We start from the raw sequence: 20,741 nt of genomic DNA, 5'->3' as shown, positions 1-20,741 counted from the left end.
CTGCTTCCCACTAGCTATCTCTTTTACGTTTGGTAGTGTATATATATATCCATGCCACTCTCTCACTTTGTCACAGCTTACCCTTCCCCCTCCCCTCAAGTCCATTCTCTAGTAGGTCTGTGTCTTTATTCCCATCTTATGCCTAGGTTCTTCATGACATTTTTTTCCCTTAGATTCCATATATATGTGTTAGCATACGGTATTTGTCTTTCTCTTTCTGACTTACTTCACTCTGTATGACAGACTCTAGGTGCATCCACCTCACTACAAATAACTCAATTTCGTTTCTTTTTATGGCTGAGTAATATTCCATTGTATATATGTGCCACATCTTCTTTATCCATTCATCCGTTGATGGACACTTAGGTTGCTTCCATCTCCTGGATATTGTAAATAGAGCTGCAGTGAACATTTTGGTACATGAGTCTTTTTGAATTATGGTTTTCTCAGGGTATATGCCCAGTAGTGGGATTGCTGGGTCATATGGTAGTTCTATTTGTAGTTTTTTAAGGAACCTCCATACCGTTCTCCATAGTGGCTGTACCAATTCACATTCTCACCAACAGTGCAAGAGTGTTCCCTTTTCTCCACACCCTCTCCAGCATTTATTGTTTCTAGATTTTTTTGATGATGGCCATTCTGACCCGTGTGAGATGATATCTCATTGTAGTTTTGATTTGCATTTCTCTAATGATTAATGATGTTGAGCATTCTTTCATGTGTTTGTTGGCAGTCTGTGTATCTTTTTTGGAGAAATGTCCATTTAGGTCTTCTGCCTATTTTTGGATTGGGTTGTTTGTTTTTTTGTTATTGAGCTGCATGAGCTGCTTATAAATTTTGGGGATTAATCCTTTGTCAGTTGCTTCATTTGCAAATATTTTCTCCCATCCTGAGGGCTGTCTTTTGGTCTTGTTTATGGTTTCCTTTGCTGTGCAAAAGCTTTGAAGTTTCATTAGGTCCCATTTGTTTATTTTTGTTTTTATTTCCATTTCTCTAGAGCTGGGTCAAAAAGGATCTTGCTGTGATTTATGTCATAGAGTGTTCTGCCTATGTTTTCCTCTAAGAGTTTGATAGTATCTGGCCTTACATTTAGGTCTTTAATCCATTTTGAGTTTATTTTTTGTATGGTGTTAGGGAGTGTTCTAATTTCATTCTTTTACATGTAGCTGTCCAGTTTTCCCAGCACCACTTAATGAAGAGGCTTTCTTTTCTCCATTGTATATTCTGGCCTCCTTTATCAAAAATAAGGTGACCATATGTGCGTGGGTTTGTCGCTGGGGTTTCATCCTGTTCCATTGATTTATATTTCTGTTTTTCTGCCAGTACCATACTGTCTTGATACCTGTAGCTTTGTAGTGTAGTATAGTGTAGTATAGTGAAGTCCCTCCCTGTGAAGTCAGGGAGCCTGATTCCTCCAGATCCGTTTTTCTTTCTCAAGATTGCTTTGGCTATTCGGGATCTTTTGTGTTTCCATACAAATTGTGAGATTTTTTGTTCTCGTTCTGTGAAAAATATCATGGTAGTTTAATAGGGATTGCATAGATCTGTAGATTGCTTTGGAGAGTATACTTATTTTCACAGTGTTGCTTCTTCCGATCCAAGAATATGGTATATCTCTCCATCTGTTTGTATCATCTTTAATTTCTTTCATCAGTGTCTTATAGCTTTCTGCATACAGGTCTTTTGTCTCCTTAGGTAGGTTTATTCCCAGGTGTCTTATTCTTTTTATTGCAATGGTAAATGGGAGTGTTTCCTTAATTTCTGTTTCAGATTTTTCATCATTAGTGTATAGGAATGCAAAATATTTCTGTGCATGAATTTTGTATCCTGCTACTTTACCAGATTTATTGATTAGCCTTAGTAGTTTTCTGGTAGCATCTTTAGGATTCTCTCTATATAGTGTCATGTCATCTGCAAACAGTGACAGCTTTACTTCTTCTTTTCTGATTTGGATTCCTTTTATTTCTTTTTCTTCTCTGATTGCTCTGGCTAAAACTTCCAAAAGTATGTTGAATAATAGTGGTGAGAATGGACAACCTTGTTTTGTTCCTGATCTTAGAGGAAATGGTTTCAGATTTTCACCACTGAGAATGATGTTGGCTGTGAGTTTGTCATATATGGCTTTTATTATGCTGAGGAAAGTTTCCTCTATGCCTACTTTCTGGAGGGTTTTTATCTTAAATTGGTTTTGAATTTTGTTGAAAGCTTTTCTGCATCTACTGAGATGATACGTTTTTTCTCCTTCAATTTGTTAAATGGTTTATCACATTGATTGATTTGTGTATACTGAAGAAACCTTGCATTGCTGGGATAAACACCACTTGATCATGGTGTATGATCCTTTTAATGTGCTGTTGGATTCTGTTTCCTAGTATTTTGTTGAGGATTTTTGCATCTGTGTTCATCAGTGATATTGGCCTGTAGTTTTCTTTCTTTGTGACATCTTTGTCTGGTTTGGGTATCAGGGTGATGGTGGCCTTATAGAATGAGTTTCTGAGTGTTCCTCCCTTGGTTATATTTTGGAAGAGTTTGAGAAGGATAGGCATTAGCTCTTCTCTAAATGTTTGATAGAATTTGCCTGTGAAGCCATCTGGTCCTGGGCGTCAGTTTGTTGGAAGATTTTTAATCACAGTCTCAATTTCAGTGCTTATGATTGGTCTGTTAATATTTTCTATTTCCTCCTTGTTCAGTCTTGGAAGGTTGTGCATTTCTAAGAATTTGTCTATTTCTTCCAGGGTGTCTATTTTATTGGCATCTAGGTGCTTGTAGTAATCTCTCATAATCCTTTGTATTACTGCAGTGTCTGTTGTTCCTTCTCCTTTTTCATTTCTAATTTTATTGATTTGAGTCTTCTCCCTTTTTTTTCCTGAAGAGTCTTGCTAACGGTTTATCAATTTTGTTTATCTTCTCAAACAGCCAGCTTTTAGTTTTATTGATCTCTCCTATTGTTTCCTTCATTTCTTTTTCATTTATTTCTGGTCTGTTCTTTATGATTTCTTTCCTTCTGCTAACTTTGCTGGGTGGTGGGGGGGTTGTTCTTCTTTCATTAATTGCTTTAGGTGTGAGGTTAGGTTGTTCATTTGAGGTGTTTCTTATTTCTTGAGGCAGGATTGTATTGCTATAAACTTCCCTCTTAGAACTGCTTTTGCTGCATCCCATAGGTTTTGGGTCATCGTGTTTTCATTGTCATTTGTTTCTAGGTATTTTTTGATTCCCTTTTTGATTTCTCCAGTGACCTCTTGGTTATTTAATAGTGTACTGTGTAGCCTCCATGTGTTTGTAGTTTTTACAGTTATTTTCCTGTAATTTATATCTAGTCTCATAGTGCTGTGGTCAGAAAAGATAGTTGATACGATTTCAGTTTTCTTAAATTTACCAAGGCTTCATTTGTGACACAAGATATGATCTATCCTGCAGAATCTTCCATGAGCACTTGAGAAGAAAGTGTATTCTGTTGTTTTTGGATGGAATGTCCTATCAATATCAATTAAGTCCATCTTGTTTAACGTATTATTTAAAGCTTGTGTTCCCTTATTTATTTTCATTTTGGATGATCTGTCCATTGGTGAAAATGGGGTGTTGAAGTCCCCTACTGTGATTGTGTTACTGTCCATTTCCCCTCTTATGGCTGTTAGCATTTGCCTTATGTATTGAGGTGCTCCTATGTTGGGTGCATAAATATTTACAATTGTTATATCTTCTTCTTGGACTGATCCCTTGATCATTATGTAGTGTCCTTCTTTGTCTCTTTTAATAGTCTTTATTTTAAAGTGTATTTTGTTTGATATGAGAATTGTTACTCCAGCTTTCTTTTGATTTTCATTTGCATGGAATATCTTTTTCCATCCCCTCACTTTCAGTCTGTATGTGTCCCTGGGACTGAAGTGGGTCTCTTCTAGACACCACATATATGGATCTTGTTTTTGTATCCATTCAGCAAGCCTGTGTCTTTTGGTTGGAGCATTTAATCCATTTTCATTTAAGGTAGTTATTGATATGTATGTTCCTATTACCATTTTCTTTTTTTTTTTTTTTTTTTCTTTTTGCGGTATGCGGGCCTCTCACTGTTGTGGCCTCTCCCGTTGCGGAGCACAGGCTCCGGATGCGCAGGCCCAGCGGCCATGGCTCACGGGCCCAGCCGCTCCGCGGCATATGGGATCCTCCCAGACCGGGGCATGAACCCGTATCCCCTGCATCGGCAGGCGGACTCTTAACCACTGCGCCACCAGGGAGGCCCCATTTTCTTAATTGTCTTGGGTTTATTATTGTAGGTCTTTTCCTTCGCTTGTGTTTCCTGCCTAGAGAAGTTCCTTTAGCATTTGTTCTAAAGCTGGTTTGGTGGCGCTGAATTCTCTTAGCTTTTGCTTGTCTGTAAAAGTTTTAATTTCTCCATTGAATCTGAATGAGATCCTTGCTGGGTCGAGTAATCTTAGTTGTAGGTTTTTCTCTTTCTTCACTTTAAATATGTCCTGGCACTCCCTTCTGGCTTGCAGAGTTTTCTGCTGAAAAATCAGCTGTTAACCCTATGGGATTCTCTTGTATGTTATTTGTTGTTTTTCCCTTGCTGCTTTTAATATTTTTTCTCTGTATTTAATTTTTGATAGTTTGATTAATATGTGTTTGGGTGTGTTTCTCTTTGGATTTATCCTCTATGGGACTCTCTATGGTTACTGGACTTGATTATTTCCTTTCCCATGTTAGGGAAGTTTTCAACTATAATCTCTTCCAATATTTTCTCAGTCCTGTCCCTTTCTTTTTCTCTTCTTCTTCTTCTGGGACCCCTATAATTCGATTTCTTTGGTGCATTTATTGTTGTCCCAGAGGTCTCTGAGACTGTCCTCAATTCTTTTCATTCTTTTTTCTTTATTCTGCTCTGAGATAGTTATTTCCCCTATTTTATCTTCCAGGTCACTTATCCATTCTTCTGCCTTAGTTATTCTGCTATTGATTCCTTCTAGATAATTTTTTATTTCATTTCCTGTGTTGTTCATGATTGTTTGTTTGCTCTTTAGTTCTTCTAGGTCTTTGTTAAACATTTCTTGTATTTTCTCCATTTCTCCATTATTTCCAAAATTTTGGATCATCTTTACTCTCATTACTCTGAATTTTTTTCAGGTAGACTGCCTATTTCCTCTTCATTTGTTTGGTCTGGTGGGTTTTTACCTTGCTCCTTCATCTGCTGTGTATTTCTCTGTCTTCTCTTTTGCTTACTTACTGTGTTTGGGCTCTACTTTTTGCAGGCTGCAGGTTCGTAGTTCCCGTTGTTTCTGGTTTCTGCCTCCAGGGGCTAAGGTTGGTTCAGTGGGTTTGGTAGGCTTCCTGGTGGAGGGGACTGGTGTCTATGTCTGGTGGATGAGGCTGCATCTTGTCTTTCTGGTGGGCAGGACTGCATCCAGTGGTGTGTTTTGGGGTGTCTGTGACCTTATTATGATTTTAGACCGTCTCTCTGCTAATGTGTGGCGTTGTGTTCCTGTCTTGCTTTTTATTTGGCATAGGGTGTCCCACACTGTAGCTTGCTGGTCATTGAGTGGAGCTGGGTCTTAGCGTTGAGATGGAGATCACTGGGAGAGCTTTCGCCATTTGATATTACGTGGAGCCTGGAGGTCTCTGGTGGACCAATGTCCTCAACTGAGCTCTCCCACCTCAGAGGCACAGGCCTGACACCTGGCTGGAGCACCAAGACCCTGTCAACCACGCGGCTCAGGAGAAAAGGGAGAAAGAAAGAAAGGAAGGAAGGAAGGAAGGGAGGGAGGGAGGGAGGAAGGAAGGAAGGAAGGAAGGAAGGAAGGAAGTTATTATTAAAAATAAAAAAAATTAAAGAGTAATTTAAAAAGAAAGAAAGAAAGAAGAGAGCAACCGAAGCAAAAAACAAATCCACCAATGATAAGAAGCGCTAAAAACTATACTAAAAAAAAAAAAAGGACCGACAGAACCCTCGGACAAATGGTAAAAGCAAAGCTGTACAGCAAAATCACACAAAGTCCACCGCCTCAATTTTGGGATGATTCATTTTCTATTCATGTATTCCAGAGATGCATGGTACATCAAGTTGATTGTGGAGATTTAATCCGCTGCTCCTTAAGCTGCTGGGTGAAATTTCCCTTTCTCTTCTTTGTTCACACAGTTCCTGGGGTTCAGCTTTGGATTTGGCCCAGCCTCTGCGTGTAGGTCACCTGAGGGCGTCTTTTTTTTCGCTCAGACAGGACGGGGTTAAAGTAGCAGCTGATTAGGGGATCTGGCTCCCTCAGGTCGGTGGGAGGGAGGGGTATGGAATGTGGGGCGAGCCTGCGGCTGCAGAGGCAAGCATGATGTTTCACCAGCCTGAGGCACCTTGTATTCTCCGGGGGAAGTTGTCCCTGGATCATGGGACCCTGGCAGTGGCGGGCTGCACAGGCTCCCGGCAGGGGAGGTGTGGAGAGTGACCTGTGCTTGTACAGAGGCTTTACGGTGGCTGCAGCAGCAGCCTTAGCATCTCATGCCCATCTCTGGTGTCTGAGCTGATAGCCACAGCTCGTGCCCATCTCTGAATTTGGTTTAGGCAGTGCTCTGAATGCCCTCTCCTCGCACACCCTGAAACAATGGTCTCTTGCCAATTAGGCAGTTCCAGACTTTTTCCTGGACTCCCTCCAGGCTAGCTGTGGTGCTTAGCCCCCTTTAGGCTGTGTTCAAGCTGCCAACCCCAGTCCTCTCCCTGGGGTCTGACCTCCGAACCCTGAGCCTCAGCTCCCAGCCCCCACCCACCCCGGCAGTTGAGGAGAGAAGCCTCTCATGCTGGTGAGTGCTGGTCGTCAGGTCTCCTCTGTGCGGGAATCTCTCTGCTTTGCCCTCTGCACTCCTATTGCTGAGTTCTCCTCTGTGGCTCCGAAACTCCCCCCGACCCAGTCTCCACCAGTGACGGGGCTTCTAGTGTGTGGAAACCTTTCCTCCTTCACAGCTCCCTCCCACTGGTGCAGGTCCCGTCCCTATTCTTTTGTCTCTGGTTTTTCTTTTTTCTTTTGCCCTACCCAGGTACGTGGGGGAGTTTCTTGCCTTTTGGGAAGTCTGAGGTCTTCTGCCAGCGTTCAGTAGGTGTTCTGTAGGAGGTGTTCGACATGTAGATATATTTCTGATGCATTTGTGGGGAGGAAGGTGATGTCCACGTCTTACTCCTCCGTCATCTTACCAACATCTCTCTCGCCGTTGGTAGTTTGATAGGGATTGCATTGAATCTGTAGATTGCTTTGGGTAGTAGAGTCATTTTCACAACGTTGATTCTTCCAATTCAAGACAGGAATTCCATATGTTTTTATCATCTTTGATTTCTTTCATCAGTGTCTTATAGTTTTCTGCATACAGGTTTTTTTCCTCCTTAAGTAGGTTTATTCCTAGGTACTTTATCCTTTTTGTTTCAATGGTAAATGGGAGTGTTTCCTTAATTTCTCTTTCTGAGTTTTAATTGTTATTATAGGAATGCAAGAGATTTCTGTGCATTAATTTTGTATCCTGCTACGTTACCAAATTCATTGATTAGCTCTAGTAGTTTTCTGGTGGCATCTTTAGGATTTTCTATGTATAATATCATGTCATCTGCAAACAGTGACAGTGTTACTTCTTCTTTTCCAGTTTGGATTCCTTTGATTTCTTTTTCTTCTCTGTTTGCCATGGCTTAAACTTCCAAAACTATGTTGAATAATAGTAGTGAATTGGGCACCCTTGTCTTGTTCCTGGTCTTAGAAGAAATGCTTTCAGTTTTTCACCATTGAGAAATCATTCTCAGTTGGCTGTGGGTTTATCATACATGGCTTTTATTATGTTGAGGTAGATTCCCTCTATGCCCACTTTCTGCAGAGTTTTTATCATAAATTGGTGTTGAATTTTGTCAAAAGCTTTCTCTGCATCTATTGAGATTATCACATGGTTTTTATCCTTCAATTTGTTAATATAGTGTATCACATTGATTGATTTGTGTATATTGAAGAATCCTTGCATTCCTGGGATAAACCCTCTTGATCATGGTGTATGATCCTTTTAATGTTCTGTTTGATTCTGTTTGCTAGTATTTTGTTGAGGATTTTTGCATGTATATTCATCAGTGATATTGGCCTGTAATTTTCTTTTTTTGTGACATTTTTGTCTGGTGTTGGTATCAGGGTGATGGTGTCCTTGTAGAAAGATTTCGGGAGCGTTCCTCCCTCTGCTACATTTTGGAAGAGTTTGCGAAGGACAGGCACTAGCTCTTCTCTAAATGTTTGATAGAATTCTCCTGTGAAACCATCTGGCCCTGGGCTTTTGTTTGTTGGAAGATTTTTAACCACAGTTTCAATTTCAGTGTTTGTGATTGGTCTGTTCATATTTTCTGTTTCTTCCTGGTTTAGTCTTGGAAGGTTGTACTTTTCTAAGAATTTGTCCATTTGTTCCAGGTTGTCCATTTTATTGGCATGTAGTTGCTTGTAGTAGTCTCAAATGATCCTTTGTATTTCTGCAGTGTCTTTTCCTTTTTCGCTTCTAATTCTGTTGATATGAGTCTTCTTCCTTTTTTTCTTGATGAGTCTGGCTAATGGTTTATCAATTTTGCTTATCTTCTCAAAGAACCAGCTTTTAGTTTTATTGATTTTTTCTATTGTTTCCTTCATTTCTTTTTCATTTATTTCTGATCTGATTTTTATGATTTCTTTCCTTCTGCGAACATTGGGGTTTTTTTTTCTTATTCTTTCTCTAATTGCTTTAGGTGTAAGGTTAGGTTGTTTATTTGAGATGTTTCTTGTTTCTTAAGGTAGGATGGTATTGCTATAGACTTCCCTCTTTGAACTGCTTTTGCTGCATCCCATAGGTTTTGGGTCATCATGTTTTCATTGTCATTTGTTTCTAGGTATTTTTTGCTTTCCTCTTTGATTTCTTCAGTGATCTGTTACTTGTTCAGTAGCATACTGTTTAGCCTCCATGTGTTTGTAATTTTTGCCTTTTTTCCCCCCTGTAGTTGATATCTAGTCTCATAGCATTATGGTCAGAAAAGATGCTTGATATCATTTCAGTTCTCTTAAATTTACTGAGGCTTGATTTGACCCAAGATGTGATCTGTCCTGGAGAATGTTCCATGTGCACTTGAGAAGAAATTGTATTTTGTTGTTTTTCAATGGAATGTCCTATAAATATCAATTAAGTCCATTTGGTCTATTATGTCATTTAAAGTTTGTGTTTCCTTATTTATTTTCTGTTTGGATGATCGGTCCATTGGTATAAGTGGGGTGTTAAATTCCTCTACTATTATTGAAATTCTTTTGTCTGAGTCCTTGGTCTTGATGATATTGCCCATGTATTTGGAAGTGCTTCAAAACCAACTCCCCTTTGCATAGTTTCTGCTTACGAAAAGTCAGGTGGGTGGGGTCCTCCCAGCCTTGACTGCAGTGCTGTGCTCCTGGTTCGCTGGCTCAGGCAGTAGCCACCCCCCTGTCACACTCTGTGCTGAGTTTTTACTAACCAAAGCAGTCTGAGGTCTGGGTTTCCATTTCTTTAGTAAAAACACCCCACGATTGATGATGATTCCCACAAGATGTCTTTGACAGCATCTGGATAGAGTTGGAGGGAGGGGTACTTTTTCTTTTCTTTTTTTCCCAGGATAAAATGGACAAGTTCCATGCTGGGCACAGGATCTGGTTCAAAGTTTGTACCATATGTCCACAGTTTTTCTTTTCTTTCACTGTGTAGGGGCCATCTCAGTTTCCATTTCTGTTTTCTCCTCTGTCTCTGAAAAATAGTGATCAGCAAGATCCATTTGTCATCCATTTTCCTTGGTAATTGGCCGTGTGTGTGTGTGTGTGTGTTTGTGTGTGTGTGTGTGTGTGTCTGCTTTTACCCATCCTCCTATTCCCTCTCCAGCCAGGCAGGAGGCTGGGACGGTATCAGATGGCATTCTGGGTGCCTCTGATCTGCAGGCAATGTGTTCTATCCCTTTTAAAGGTCCTCCTGCTTTATCCGCCTGTTATTTAAATAACTCCTTTTCCCTCCACTTTCTGTTTCTGCTGCTACAACTCCACATCCCATGGCCAATTCTAGAGAGGATCTAGGGTTAAATTCTAGGGCTACCTACTTCTTTTTTTCTGGAAACTGTCTTATTTATAGATGGTTTCATCTTGTATATAGAAAGTCTCAATGAATCCACTAAAAAACTATCAGAACTAATAAACATGTTCTGCAATGTGACCATGGTAAAAGATCAATATTCAAAAATCAATTGTATTTCTGTAAACTAGCAATGAATGGGAAAGATCGCTGAGCCCAGTGCTCCAGATTCTGCTGGGTGGCTGGCGTAATTGCCAGATGTTGGGGTCAGACAGAGTTGAGGTGAAGTTCCAGCTCTGCTGCTTTCTAATGTTACTTCAGGTGGGTTAATTTACCTTGAATAGTCCCTTCATCTATAAAATGGGAATTGTTATGGGAAATAAGTTAGCTTATGTTACTTCTCCATAGCAGGTTGCCAAGAAATCCTGTTATCTCCAAATTCAAGACATATCCATGTTCTTCTTGAGAAGATCCCTCTAGTTGTACCCTGAAGAACAGTTTGAAGGGACCTAGAGTGAATATGGATGCATCAGTTTTGGGGCTATAGCAGTAGTTAGGTGACTGCTGATATTTAGGTGATTTCTATTCATTTAGATTTTCTTTAATTTTTTAAAAACAGAGTTTTCTAGCTTTCAGTGTAAAAGGCTTGAGTTTCTTTTATTAAATTAATTACGAGGAATTTTATTCTTTTGCTGCCATTGTAAGTGAGATTGCCATTTTAAATCTCATTTTTGAGCTATTCATTGCTAGTTTACAGGAATATAATTGATCTTTGAATATTGATTGCAGAACTTATTATTTCTGATAGTTCTTTAGTGGATTCATTTACTTGCTATGTACAAGACCCAACCGTCTATAAATAAGATAGTTTTACTCCCTCTTTTCCAATCTGCACGCCTTTCCTTCCTCCCTTCTTTCTTTCCTTCCTTCCTTCCTTCTTTCCTTCCTTCCTTCCTTTGTTCCCTCCTTCCTAAATGCCCTGGTTAGAACCTCCAGTACAATGTTGAACAGAGGTGGTGAAAATGGACATCCTTATTTTGTTCCTGTTCATAGAAGGAAAGCATTCAATCATCTTTCTCCATTAAGTATCATGTTAACTATTGGTTTTAAGTAGATCCCTTTATTAGGTGGAGGAAGTTATCTTCTATCCCTAGTTTGTTGAGTATTTGTATCATGAAAGCGTAATGGATCTTATCAAACGCTTTTTCTGTGTCTATTAAAATGATAATATGGTCTTTATTCTTTATTTTATTATTACGGTGGGTTATTACATTGGTTGATTTTCAGATGTTCAACCAACCCTGCATTCCTGGGAGAAATCCCACTTGACCATTGTCTATAACATTTTTTACTCATTGCTGTATTTGGTTTGCTCCACAAAGCTCTCTGCTGCTTTCTACTCTGGTCTGTGTCTGGTTTCTGCACTTGCTTCCTTAGAGTCCTTTTCTCTTTTGAAAAATAGAGCAGTCAGAGAAATCTTCTTAAAACATGTTAGATCATTGCTCAAAATCCTGTAGTGAATCCCTCACTTGGAGTGAAAGGAAGGCCTTTAGAGTGCTTACCAGGCTCTACATGAATAGTTCCCTGTTACTCCTCACCCCAGCTCCTGCTCCTCTCCTCTCATCTGTTTTGGCTCCAGCAGCCCTGGCCAACTTGCTCTTCCTTGAACAGGTCAGGCCTATTGTCATTTTAGAGGGTCTGAACATGCTTCCTTCTGATATTCATATAGCAACTTTCTTCCCTCCTTCATGCCTTTGCTCAGAATTTCCCTTCTCCATGAAGCCTACTGTAGCCAAACTTGCAAGCCAGCCCTGTGCATCTTATCTCTTTACCTTGTTCTTACTTTTCTTTTTTTTCCCCTCATAGCACTGACCACATTTTAGAAGGCTAATTTAATGTATTCCTCAAAAATACTGATTACCTATTAACTATTTCTTTCACCCTAACCCTTTTGAGTGCAAGAACCTTTGGTTTATCAGTTTATCCCAGCACATAGTAAGTGCTCAGTAAATATTTGTTGAATGAATAGACAGTGTATATAAAGCTCCTAGGGCCTGATATTTGGAAAAGGTTCAACAAATATTCGATGGTGTTCTGTTTTCAAATACTATTAAATGGTGGGGGTAGAATAAGGCAAAGCAAAATGTTTTCTCTTTTCTGGAGTTTGCAGGCTGAAAGAGGAGACAGACATTAATAAAATAACCATGAAATGAGTGAAGAAATACAAACTAAATTGAGCAATGAAAAAGGGTGGTTTGCAAAGGATGAACACACCAATAAGAGGGCCTGGACCTAGGCTAGGGGTCACAGAAGTCTTTCCTAAGGAAGTGACACCTGAGTTAGGATGTGAAGGAGGAGGGGAAGGTCTAGAGCATTTTAGGCTGTGTCATTAGCAAGGACAAAGGACAAGTTATGGGAACATGTTCCAAAGCTTGGAAAAAGGCCAGAGGGGCAGAACCACAGAGAGTAAGAGGGTGGTATGAAACTAGGCTGGAGCAGGTGACAGGAGCCAGACTTTGTAGGGTCTCCTAGACCATGTTTTAGGATTTGGATTTTTATCCAAGAGTGAAAGGGGGCATGGGAGTGGCAATGTGAGGTTTCCTTAATCAGATGTTCTTGGGAAGATCACTCTAGTTGCATCTGAAAGAACAGTTTGAAGGGGTCCTAGAGTTGATATGAACAGATTCATTCTGGAGTTTCACAGTAGTTAGGTGAGAGACATTTGGGTGATTTTAATTTATTCCATTAACTTATGCTCAACTATATTTTCCTTTTCCTTTTAATGTTTGAATTTTATTTTATTTTTTTATATAGCAGGTTCTTATTAGTCATCAATTTTATACACATCAGTGTATACATGTCAATCCCAATCTCCCAATTCATCCCACCCCCACCCCCACCCCCCTGCCGCTTTCCCCACTTAGTGTCCATTCGTTTGTTCTCTACGTCTGTGTCTCAATTTCTGCCCTGCAAACCGGTTCATCTGTACCATTTTTCTAGGTTCCACATATATGCGTTAATATACGATATTTGTTTTTCTGACTTACTTCACTGTGTATGACAGCCTCTAGATCCATCCACGTCTCAATAATGACCCAATTTCGTTCCTTTTTATGGCTGAGCATTATTCCATTGTATATATGTACCACATCTTCTTTATCCATTCGTCAGTTGATGGACATTTAGGTTGCTTCCATGACCTGGCTATTGTAAATAGTGCTGCAATGAACATTGGAGTGCATGTGTATTTTGGAATTATGGTTTTCTCTTGGTATATGCCCAGTAGTGGGATTGCTGGATCATATGGTAATTCTATTTTTACTTTTTTAAGGAACCTCCATACTGTTCTCCATAGTGGCTGTATCAATTTCCATTCCCACCAACAGTGCAAGAGGCTTCCCTTTTCTCCATACCCTCTCCAGCATTTGTTGTTTGTAGATTTCCTGATGATGCCCATTCTAACTGTTGTGAGGTGATACCTCATTGTAGTTTTGATTTGCATTTCTCTAATAATTAGTGATGTTGAGCAGCTTTTCATGTGCTTCTTGCCCATCTGTATGTCTTCTTTGGAGAAATGTCTATTTAGGTCTTCTGTCCATTTTTGGATTGGGTTGTTTGTTTTTTTAATATTGAGCTGCATGAGCTGTTTATATATTTTGGAGATTAATCCTTTGTCTATTGATTCCTTTGCAAATATTTTCTCCCATTCTGAGGGTTGTCTTTTCGTCTTGCTTATGTTTTCCTTTGCTGTGCAAAAGCTTTTAAGTTTCATTAGGTCCCATTTGTTTATTTTTGTTTTTATTTCCATTACTCTAGGAGGTGGATCAGAAAAGATCTTGCTGTGATTTATGTCAAAGAGTGTTCTTCCTGTGTTTTCCTCTGAGAGCTTTATAGTGTCCGGTCTTACATTTAGGTCCCTAATCCATTTTGAATTTATTTTTGTGTATGGTGTTAGGGAGTGTTCTAATTTCATTCTTTTACATGTAGCTGTCCAGTTTTCCCAGCACCACTTATTGAAGAGACTGTCTTTTCTCCAATGTATATCCTTGCCTCCTTTGTCATAGATTAGTTGACCATAGGTGCATGGGTTTACCTCTGGGCTTTCTATCTTTTTCCATTGATCTATGTTTCTGTTTTTGTGCCAGTACCATATTGTCTTGATTACTGTAGCTTTGTAGTACAGTCTGAAGTCAGGGAGTCTGATTCCTCCAGCTGCGTTTTTTTCCCTCAAGACTGCTTTGGCTATTCAGGGTCTTTTGTGTCTCCATACAAATTTTAAGATCTTTTGTTCTAGTTCTCTAAAAATTGCCATTGGTAATTTGATAGGGATTGCATTGAATCTGTAGATTGCTTTTGGTAGTATAGTCATTTTCACAATATTGATTCTTCCAATCCAAGAACATGGTATATCTCTCCATCTGTTGGTATCATCTTTAATTTCTTTCATCATTGTCTAATAGTTTTCTGCATACAGGTCTTTTGTCTCCTAGTAGGTTTATTCCTAGGTCTTTTATTCTTTTTGTTGCAATGGTAAGTGGGAGTTTTCCCTTAATTTCTCTTTCAGATTTTTCATCATTAGTGTATAGGAAAACAAGAGATTTCTGTGCATTAATTTTGTATCCTGCAACTTTACCAAATTCATTGATTAGCTCTAGTAGTTTTCTGGTGGCATCTTTAGGATTCTCTATGTATAGTTTCAGGTCATCTGCAAACGGTGACAGTTTTACTTCTTCTTTTCCAATTTGTATTCTTTTTATTTGTTTTTCTTCTATGATTGCCGTGGCTAGGACTTCCAAAAGTACGTTGAATAATAGTGGTGAGAGTGGACATCCTTGTCTTGTTCCTGATCTTACAAGAAATGCTTTCAGTTTTTCACCATTGAGAATGATGTTTGCTGTGGGTTTGTCATATATGATCTTTATTATGTTGAGGTAGGTTCCCTCCATGCCCACTTTCTGGAGAGTTTTTATCATAAATGGGTGTTGAATTTTGTCAAAAGCTTTTTCTGCATCTATTGAGATGATCATATGGTTTTTATTCTTCAGTTTGTTAATCTGGTATATCACATTGATTGATTTGCATATATTGAAGACTCCTTGCATCTCTGGGATAAATCCCACTTGATCATGGTGTGTGATCCTTTTAATGTGTTGTTGGATTCTGTTTGCTGGTATTTTGTTGAGGATTTTTGCATGTATATTCATCAGTGATATTGGTCTGTAATTTTCTTTTTTTGTAGTATCTTTGTCTGGTTTTGGTATCAGGGTGATGGTGGCCTCATAGAATGAGTTTGGGAGCGTTCCTTCCTCTGCAATTTTGTGGCAGAGTTTGGGAAGGATGGGTGTTAGCTCTTCTCTAAATATTTGATAGAATTCACCTGTGAAGCCATCTGGTCCTGGACTTTTGTTGGAAGATTTTAAATCACAGCTTCAATTTCATTACTTGTGATTGGTCTGTTCATATTTTGTTTCTTCCTGGTTCAGTCTTGAAAGGTTTTACCTTTCTAAGAATTTGTCCATGTCTTCCAGGTTGTCCATTTTATTGGCATAGAGTTGCTTATAGTAGTCTCTTAGGATGCTTTGTATTTCTGCAGTGTCTGTTGTAACTTCTCCTTTTTCATTTCTAATTTTATTGAATTGAGTCCTCTCCCTCTTTTTCTTGATGAGTCTGGCTAGTTGTTTATCAACTTTTTTTAATCTTCTCAAAGAACCAGCTTTTAGTTTTACTGATGTTTGCTATTGTTTTCTTTGTTTCTATTTCATTTATTTCTGCTCTGATCTTTATGATTTCTTTCCTTCTGATAACTTTGGGTTTTGTTTGTTCTTCTTTCTCTAGTTCCTTTTGGTGTAAGGTTAGAATGCTTATTTGAGATTTTTCTTGTTTCTTGAGGTAGGCTTGTATAGCTATAAACTTCCCTCTTAGAACCACTTTTGATGTATCCCATAGGTTTTGGATCGTCGTGTTTTCATTGTCATTTGTCTACGTATTGTTTGTTTTCCTCTGATTTCTTCAGTGATCTCTTGGTTATTTAGTAACGTATTGTTTAGCCTCCATGTGTTTGTGTTTTTTACATTTTTCCCCCTGTAATTCATTTCTAATCTCACAGTGTTGTGGTCAGAAAAGATGCTTGATATGATTTCAATTTTCTTAAGTTTACTGAGGCTTGATTCGTGCTCCAAGATGTGATCTATCCTGGAGAATGTTCCATGTGCACTTGAGAAGAAAGTGTAGTCTGCTGTTTTTGGATGGAATGTCCTATAAATATCAATTAAATCTATCTGGCTATTGTGTCATTTAAAGCTTTTGTTTCCTTATTAATTTTCTGTTTGGATGATCTGTGCATTGGTGTAAGTGAGGTCTTAAAGTCCCCCACTATTATTGTGTTACTGTCACTTTCCTCTTTTATAGCTGTTAGCAGTTGCTTTATGTATTGAGGTGTTCCTATGTTGGGTGCATATATGTTTATAATTGTTATATCTTCTTCTTGGATTGATCCCTTGATCATTACGTAGTGTCCTTCCTTGTCTCTTGTAACATTCTTTATTTTAAAGTCTCTTTTACCTGATATGAGTATTGCTTTCTTTTGATTTCCATTTTCATGGACTTATCTTTTCCATCCCCTCACTTTCAGTCTATATGTGTCCCTAGGTCTGAAGTGGGTCTCTTCTAGACACCACATATATGGGTCTTGTTTTTGTATCCATTCAGCAAGCCGGTGTCTTTTGGTCGGAGCGTTTAATCCATTCACGTTTCAGGTAATTATAGATATGTATGTTCCTGTGACCATTTTCTTAATTGTTTTGGGTTTGTTTTTGTAGGTCCTTTCTTCTCTTGTGTTTCCCACTTTGAAAAGTTCCTTTAGCATTTGTTGTAGAGCTGGTTTGGTGGTGCTGAATTCTCTTAGCTTTTGCTTGTCTGTAACGCTTTTGATTTCTTCATCAAATCTGAATGTGACCCTTGCTGGGTAGAGTAATCTTGGTTGTAGTTTCTTCCCTTTCATCACTTTAAGTATATCATGCCACTCCCTTCTGGCTTGTGGAGTTTCTGCTGAGAAATCAGCTGTTAATCTTATGGGAGTTCTTTGTATGTTATTTGTTGTTTTTCCCTTGCTGCTTTCAATAATTTGTCTTTGTCTTTAATTTTGCCAATTTGATTACTATGTGTCTCAGCGTGTTTCTCCTTGGGTTTATCCTGTATGGGACTGTCTGTGCTTCCTGGACTTGGGTGGCTCTTTCCTTTCCAATGTTAGGGAAGTTTTCGACTCTAATCTCTTCAAGTACTTTCTTGGGTCCTTTTTCTCTCTCTTCTCCTTCAGGGATCCCCTATAATGTGAATGTTGTTACGTTAACAGCCAGAGGTCTCTTAGGCTGTCTTCATTTCTTTTCATTCTTTTTTCTTTATTCTGTTTCACAGCATTGAATTCCACCATTCTGTCTTCCAGGTCACTTATCCGTTCTTCCACCTCAGTTATTCTGCTATTGATTCCTTCTACTGTAGTTTTCATTTCAGTTATTGTATTGTTCATGTCTGTTTGTTTGTTCTTTAATTCGTCCAGATCTTTGTTAAACATTTCTTGTATCTTCTCAGTCTTTGCGTCCATTCTTTTTCCAAGGTCCTGGATCATCTTCACTATCATGATTCTGAATTCTTTTTCTGGAAGGTTGCGTATCTCCACTTCATTTAGTTGTTTTTCTGGGGTTTTATCTTGTTCCTTCATCTGATACGTAGCCCTCTGCCTTTTCTTCTTGTCTGTCTTTCAGTGAATGTGGTTTTTGTTCCACAGACTGCCGGATTGTAGTTCTTCTTGCTTCTCTCCCATCTTTGGCTAATGTGACACTTACCATGTATTTTCTGCTGTATCATGTCACTGTTTGGATTCATGTTTATTTATTATGTTATCATACTATTAGCTACCTTCTAGAGGGTTGAGATCTGGGAGTCCCCTTGAATCTTTCTCGCAACATCAATGAGTAACTGAGCCAGATTGATACTGTCCTCTAAACCAGTTATTCTCAAAGGTTAATATGCGTATGAATTATCTGCTAGAATAAATGTACTGATTCAGCAGGCCAGAGATGGGGCTTGAGAGTCTGCATTTCTATTTGGCTCTCAGGAAATATGAAGGTGCAGGTGGGAGACCCATGCTTTGAGTAGCAAGACTCTAAACTTCCCTTTAACCCCTCTCTCTTCCTTCTTCCTCTACGTCACTCTTTTGGCTGGGGACCCTGTTACCTCAGATCCTCCTAACTGACCTGCCTGAAGCCTGTTCTTCCCCACCACCAGTGTATCCCTTATAAAACTATTATCTACCAGAGCCCTACCTCCATGGTGAACTCGCCCAAACAAATGTGCCATGCAAATCATAAATGCAGAGTTGCCCTAAGACCTGACCTGTGATCTAAGGACCTGGCTAGGTATTTTGCTTGGGACATCCCCATTCTTCCTTTTCCTGCTTCTGTGGTTTCCTTCTTCTCTGCTAACCTCCTCTGATGAACTCAATATGGCTACTCTGCTTTTCCCCAAAGTACTGATATTCATTTTCTCCCAACCCAAGCCAGGAGCTCTGCACTGTGGCTCACAGATTTTCCACACTGGCTTGGGCTGCCAGCAACACCTTCAACGTGCCCTTTCTTAAATCCACTGTTGCCCCGCTGTTAGGGAACCATTGGCCAAAACTGCGTGCCTTAGCCAGGCATGATGGTAACCACTTGCATGGATTGTCTCCCAGCAAGAGACAACTTTGTCTCCTTGGACATTTATTTCCAAGTGTTAGACAAGAAGGGGTCCCCTTCTCGGGGCCTTGGAAGAGGTCCTCCTTCCTGCAACAGCACTATGTTGTGTTACAAAAGAGCGTAGCTGAGGAAGCTGAAAGTTGATTAGAGGAAATCAAGGTTGGGAAGGAGAAATGATGTAGTCTATCGGTGAAAACTAGCCTAGCCTTCTTTACGACTGCCCTGCAGTTGTTTGGTCATGGGTTTGCATCAGTGAGTTTCAGGCCACTGCTTTGCAGGATTCCTTCATGGGTTATGGGAAACAGTAAGGTTTCAAGTGCCTACTTTCTGTTTTAGTTTATTTTTATTCATTCGTTTGTTATTATTATTATTATTTTTTACTGTCAGCTCTATTGCTCAATAGTAAATAATATATTGCAAAGAGAATTGTCCGTTATCAACTGGGCAGAGACCAGGGCAAAGAAAGTACCGAGAGAGATTCTGGAGAACAATGGATGTGAAGGAAGCAAAGATGGGAAGTGAGATTCCTGGGTTTGGGGCCCCAGTTCTGCTCACATGTCTATATAATCTTGGAAGGGTGATCTAGCCTCTTTGGCCTGTTCCACCAGTTCTCAGAAGGGTGCTGGGGACATATCACTGTTTAACAGGCCTTAAGCATAAGTTAGTAGGGCTGTGCGGAATACTTCTCTTCTTTAATGAAAAAAAGGACACATTCTCCCTCCCACAGTGTTCTCAGTGCCATGAAGTTTTCCTCTGCCCTGTAAGTGGGTCTTTGTGTGACCTTCCCAGGCTCAGGGAGTAGACTGAAGGGTCACTAAGACCTGAGCCAAATGCATTTTCATTCTGTATGCTTCCCCTCACTGCAAAGGCTGTCAAATTCCTTCATGGAAGAAAACAATGAATTTGGAAGGAAAATGCAATGTAACCATTTTTTACCCTAAGGAACCAGCTTCGCTTTCCAATGTGTGAATGTTTTCTAGTGTGTTCCCAGGGCCGTGAGTGTTTCAAGAAGTTTGCAGTGCACTGCTGTACTCACTCAACCTCCAAGTCTCACCCCCTCCCAACCCATTCTCCAGAGTCCCCAGGGTTTCCAGGTATAAATCAAGGGACTGCAAGAGCTCTGGCTGGAAGGAGCACAGCGTGAGGAAGTTGGTGGAAGGTGGGAGGCAAGAGTGGGAGGGGAAGAGACTTTCAGCAGAGAAAGGGACTCTTGAGACCCATTTGCAAGACAGACACTTCACTCAGCGTGATTTCTACATTTGTGCCCCTTTAATGGTCAGCAGTAGAATCAATGGAGTGCCTGCTACCTGATTAATATTGGGGCAGTTAGGTGGCAGCAATGAGCCGGCCAGCTATGGGATCCATGGGCTGACAAAAAGACCATTGAACATTGACTTTTCCACTTTTCTTTCTCTTTCCCCAGGGCAGCCACTGAAGTTCTGGCAGCATTGCTGACATCCAGTAAGTGCCTCTTTTGAAACGTGGTTATTTCTTTCCCCTCTGAGTTGAGTGAAAGATGCTCTTCTGTCTCCATGGCTCATCTTCAATCTGGACGGCAGTAGAACCATTCCTGGATCTTTGGGGTGAGATGGAGGATATTACGGCAGTTCTAACTCGGGGCTGCAAAGAGAGAGTTAATCTCTGTCTCTGTGGAGGTGCCATTCATAATGCTGCCAAGACAACTGACTCTAACTGGAGTATGTTGTCTACTGCAGACCCGAGGAACTCTCCAGCTCCTTCTAATTGGCCCAGCAGGACCAACAGCCCAGGACTGTTGGAATAAACTGCAGGTTCCAGTGGGATTGTCCTATGGAAGAAAGGTTTATGACAGTGGGTGGGAAGCATGATTCTTGCCTTTGATTCACAACTCAGCTAGTGAGTATATTCTTGGGCAGATGGGGTGTTGGAATCGCTTGGACAGTGTAGATGCTGATAACCAATTTATATTTAAAAATTGGCTCTTTCCTCAGT

At 39.8% G+C, this 20,741-nt stretch overlaps 1 protein-coding gene across 1 annotated transcript in view; it reads left to right on the top strand.

Annotated features, from left to right (window-relative positions):
• Positions 1-20,279: 20,279 nt before the first annotated feature.
• LOC132488182 (cytosolic carboxypeptidase 4-like) overlaps positions 20,280-20,741 on the top strand; it is a gene marked incomplete at its 5' end in the record, with an annotated part of 68,954 nt that continues 68,492 nt past the window's right edge. Inside the window, 1 exon segment of the mRNA XM_060096121.1 lies at positions 20,280-20,353. Coding sequence (XP_059952104.1) covers positions 20,280-20,353 — 74 coding nt within the window.

This window comes from Mesoplodon densirostris, chromosome 4, assembly GCF_025265405.1.
Source record: "Mesoplodon densirostris isolate mMesDen1 chromosome 4, mMesDen1 primary haplotype, whole genome shotgun sequence".
In the NCBI taxonomy this organism is placed as follows: Eukaryota; Metazoa; Chordata; class Mammalia; order Artiodactyla; family Ziphiidae; genus Mesoplodon; species Mesoplodon densirostris.
This window is presented reverse-complemented; position numbering and strand designations above follow the sequence as displayed.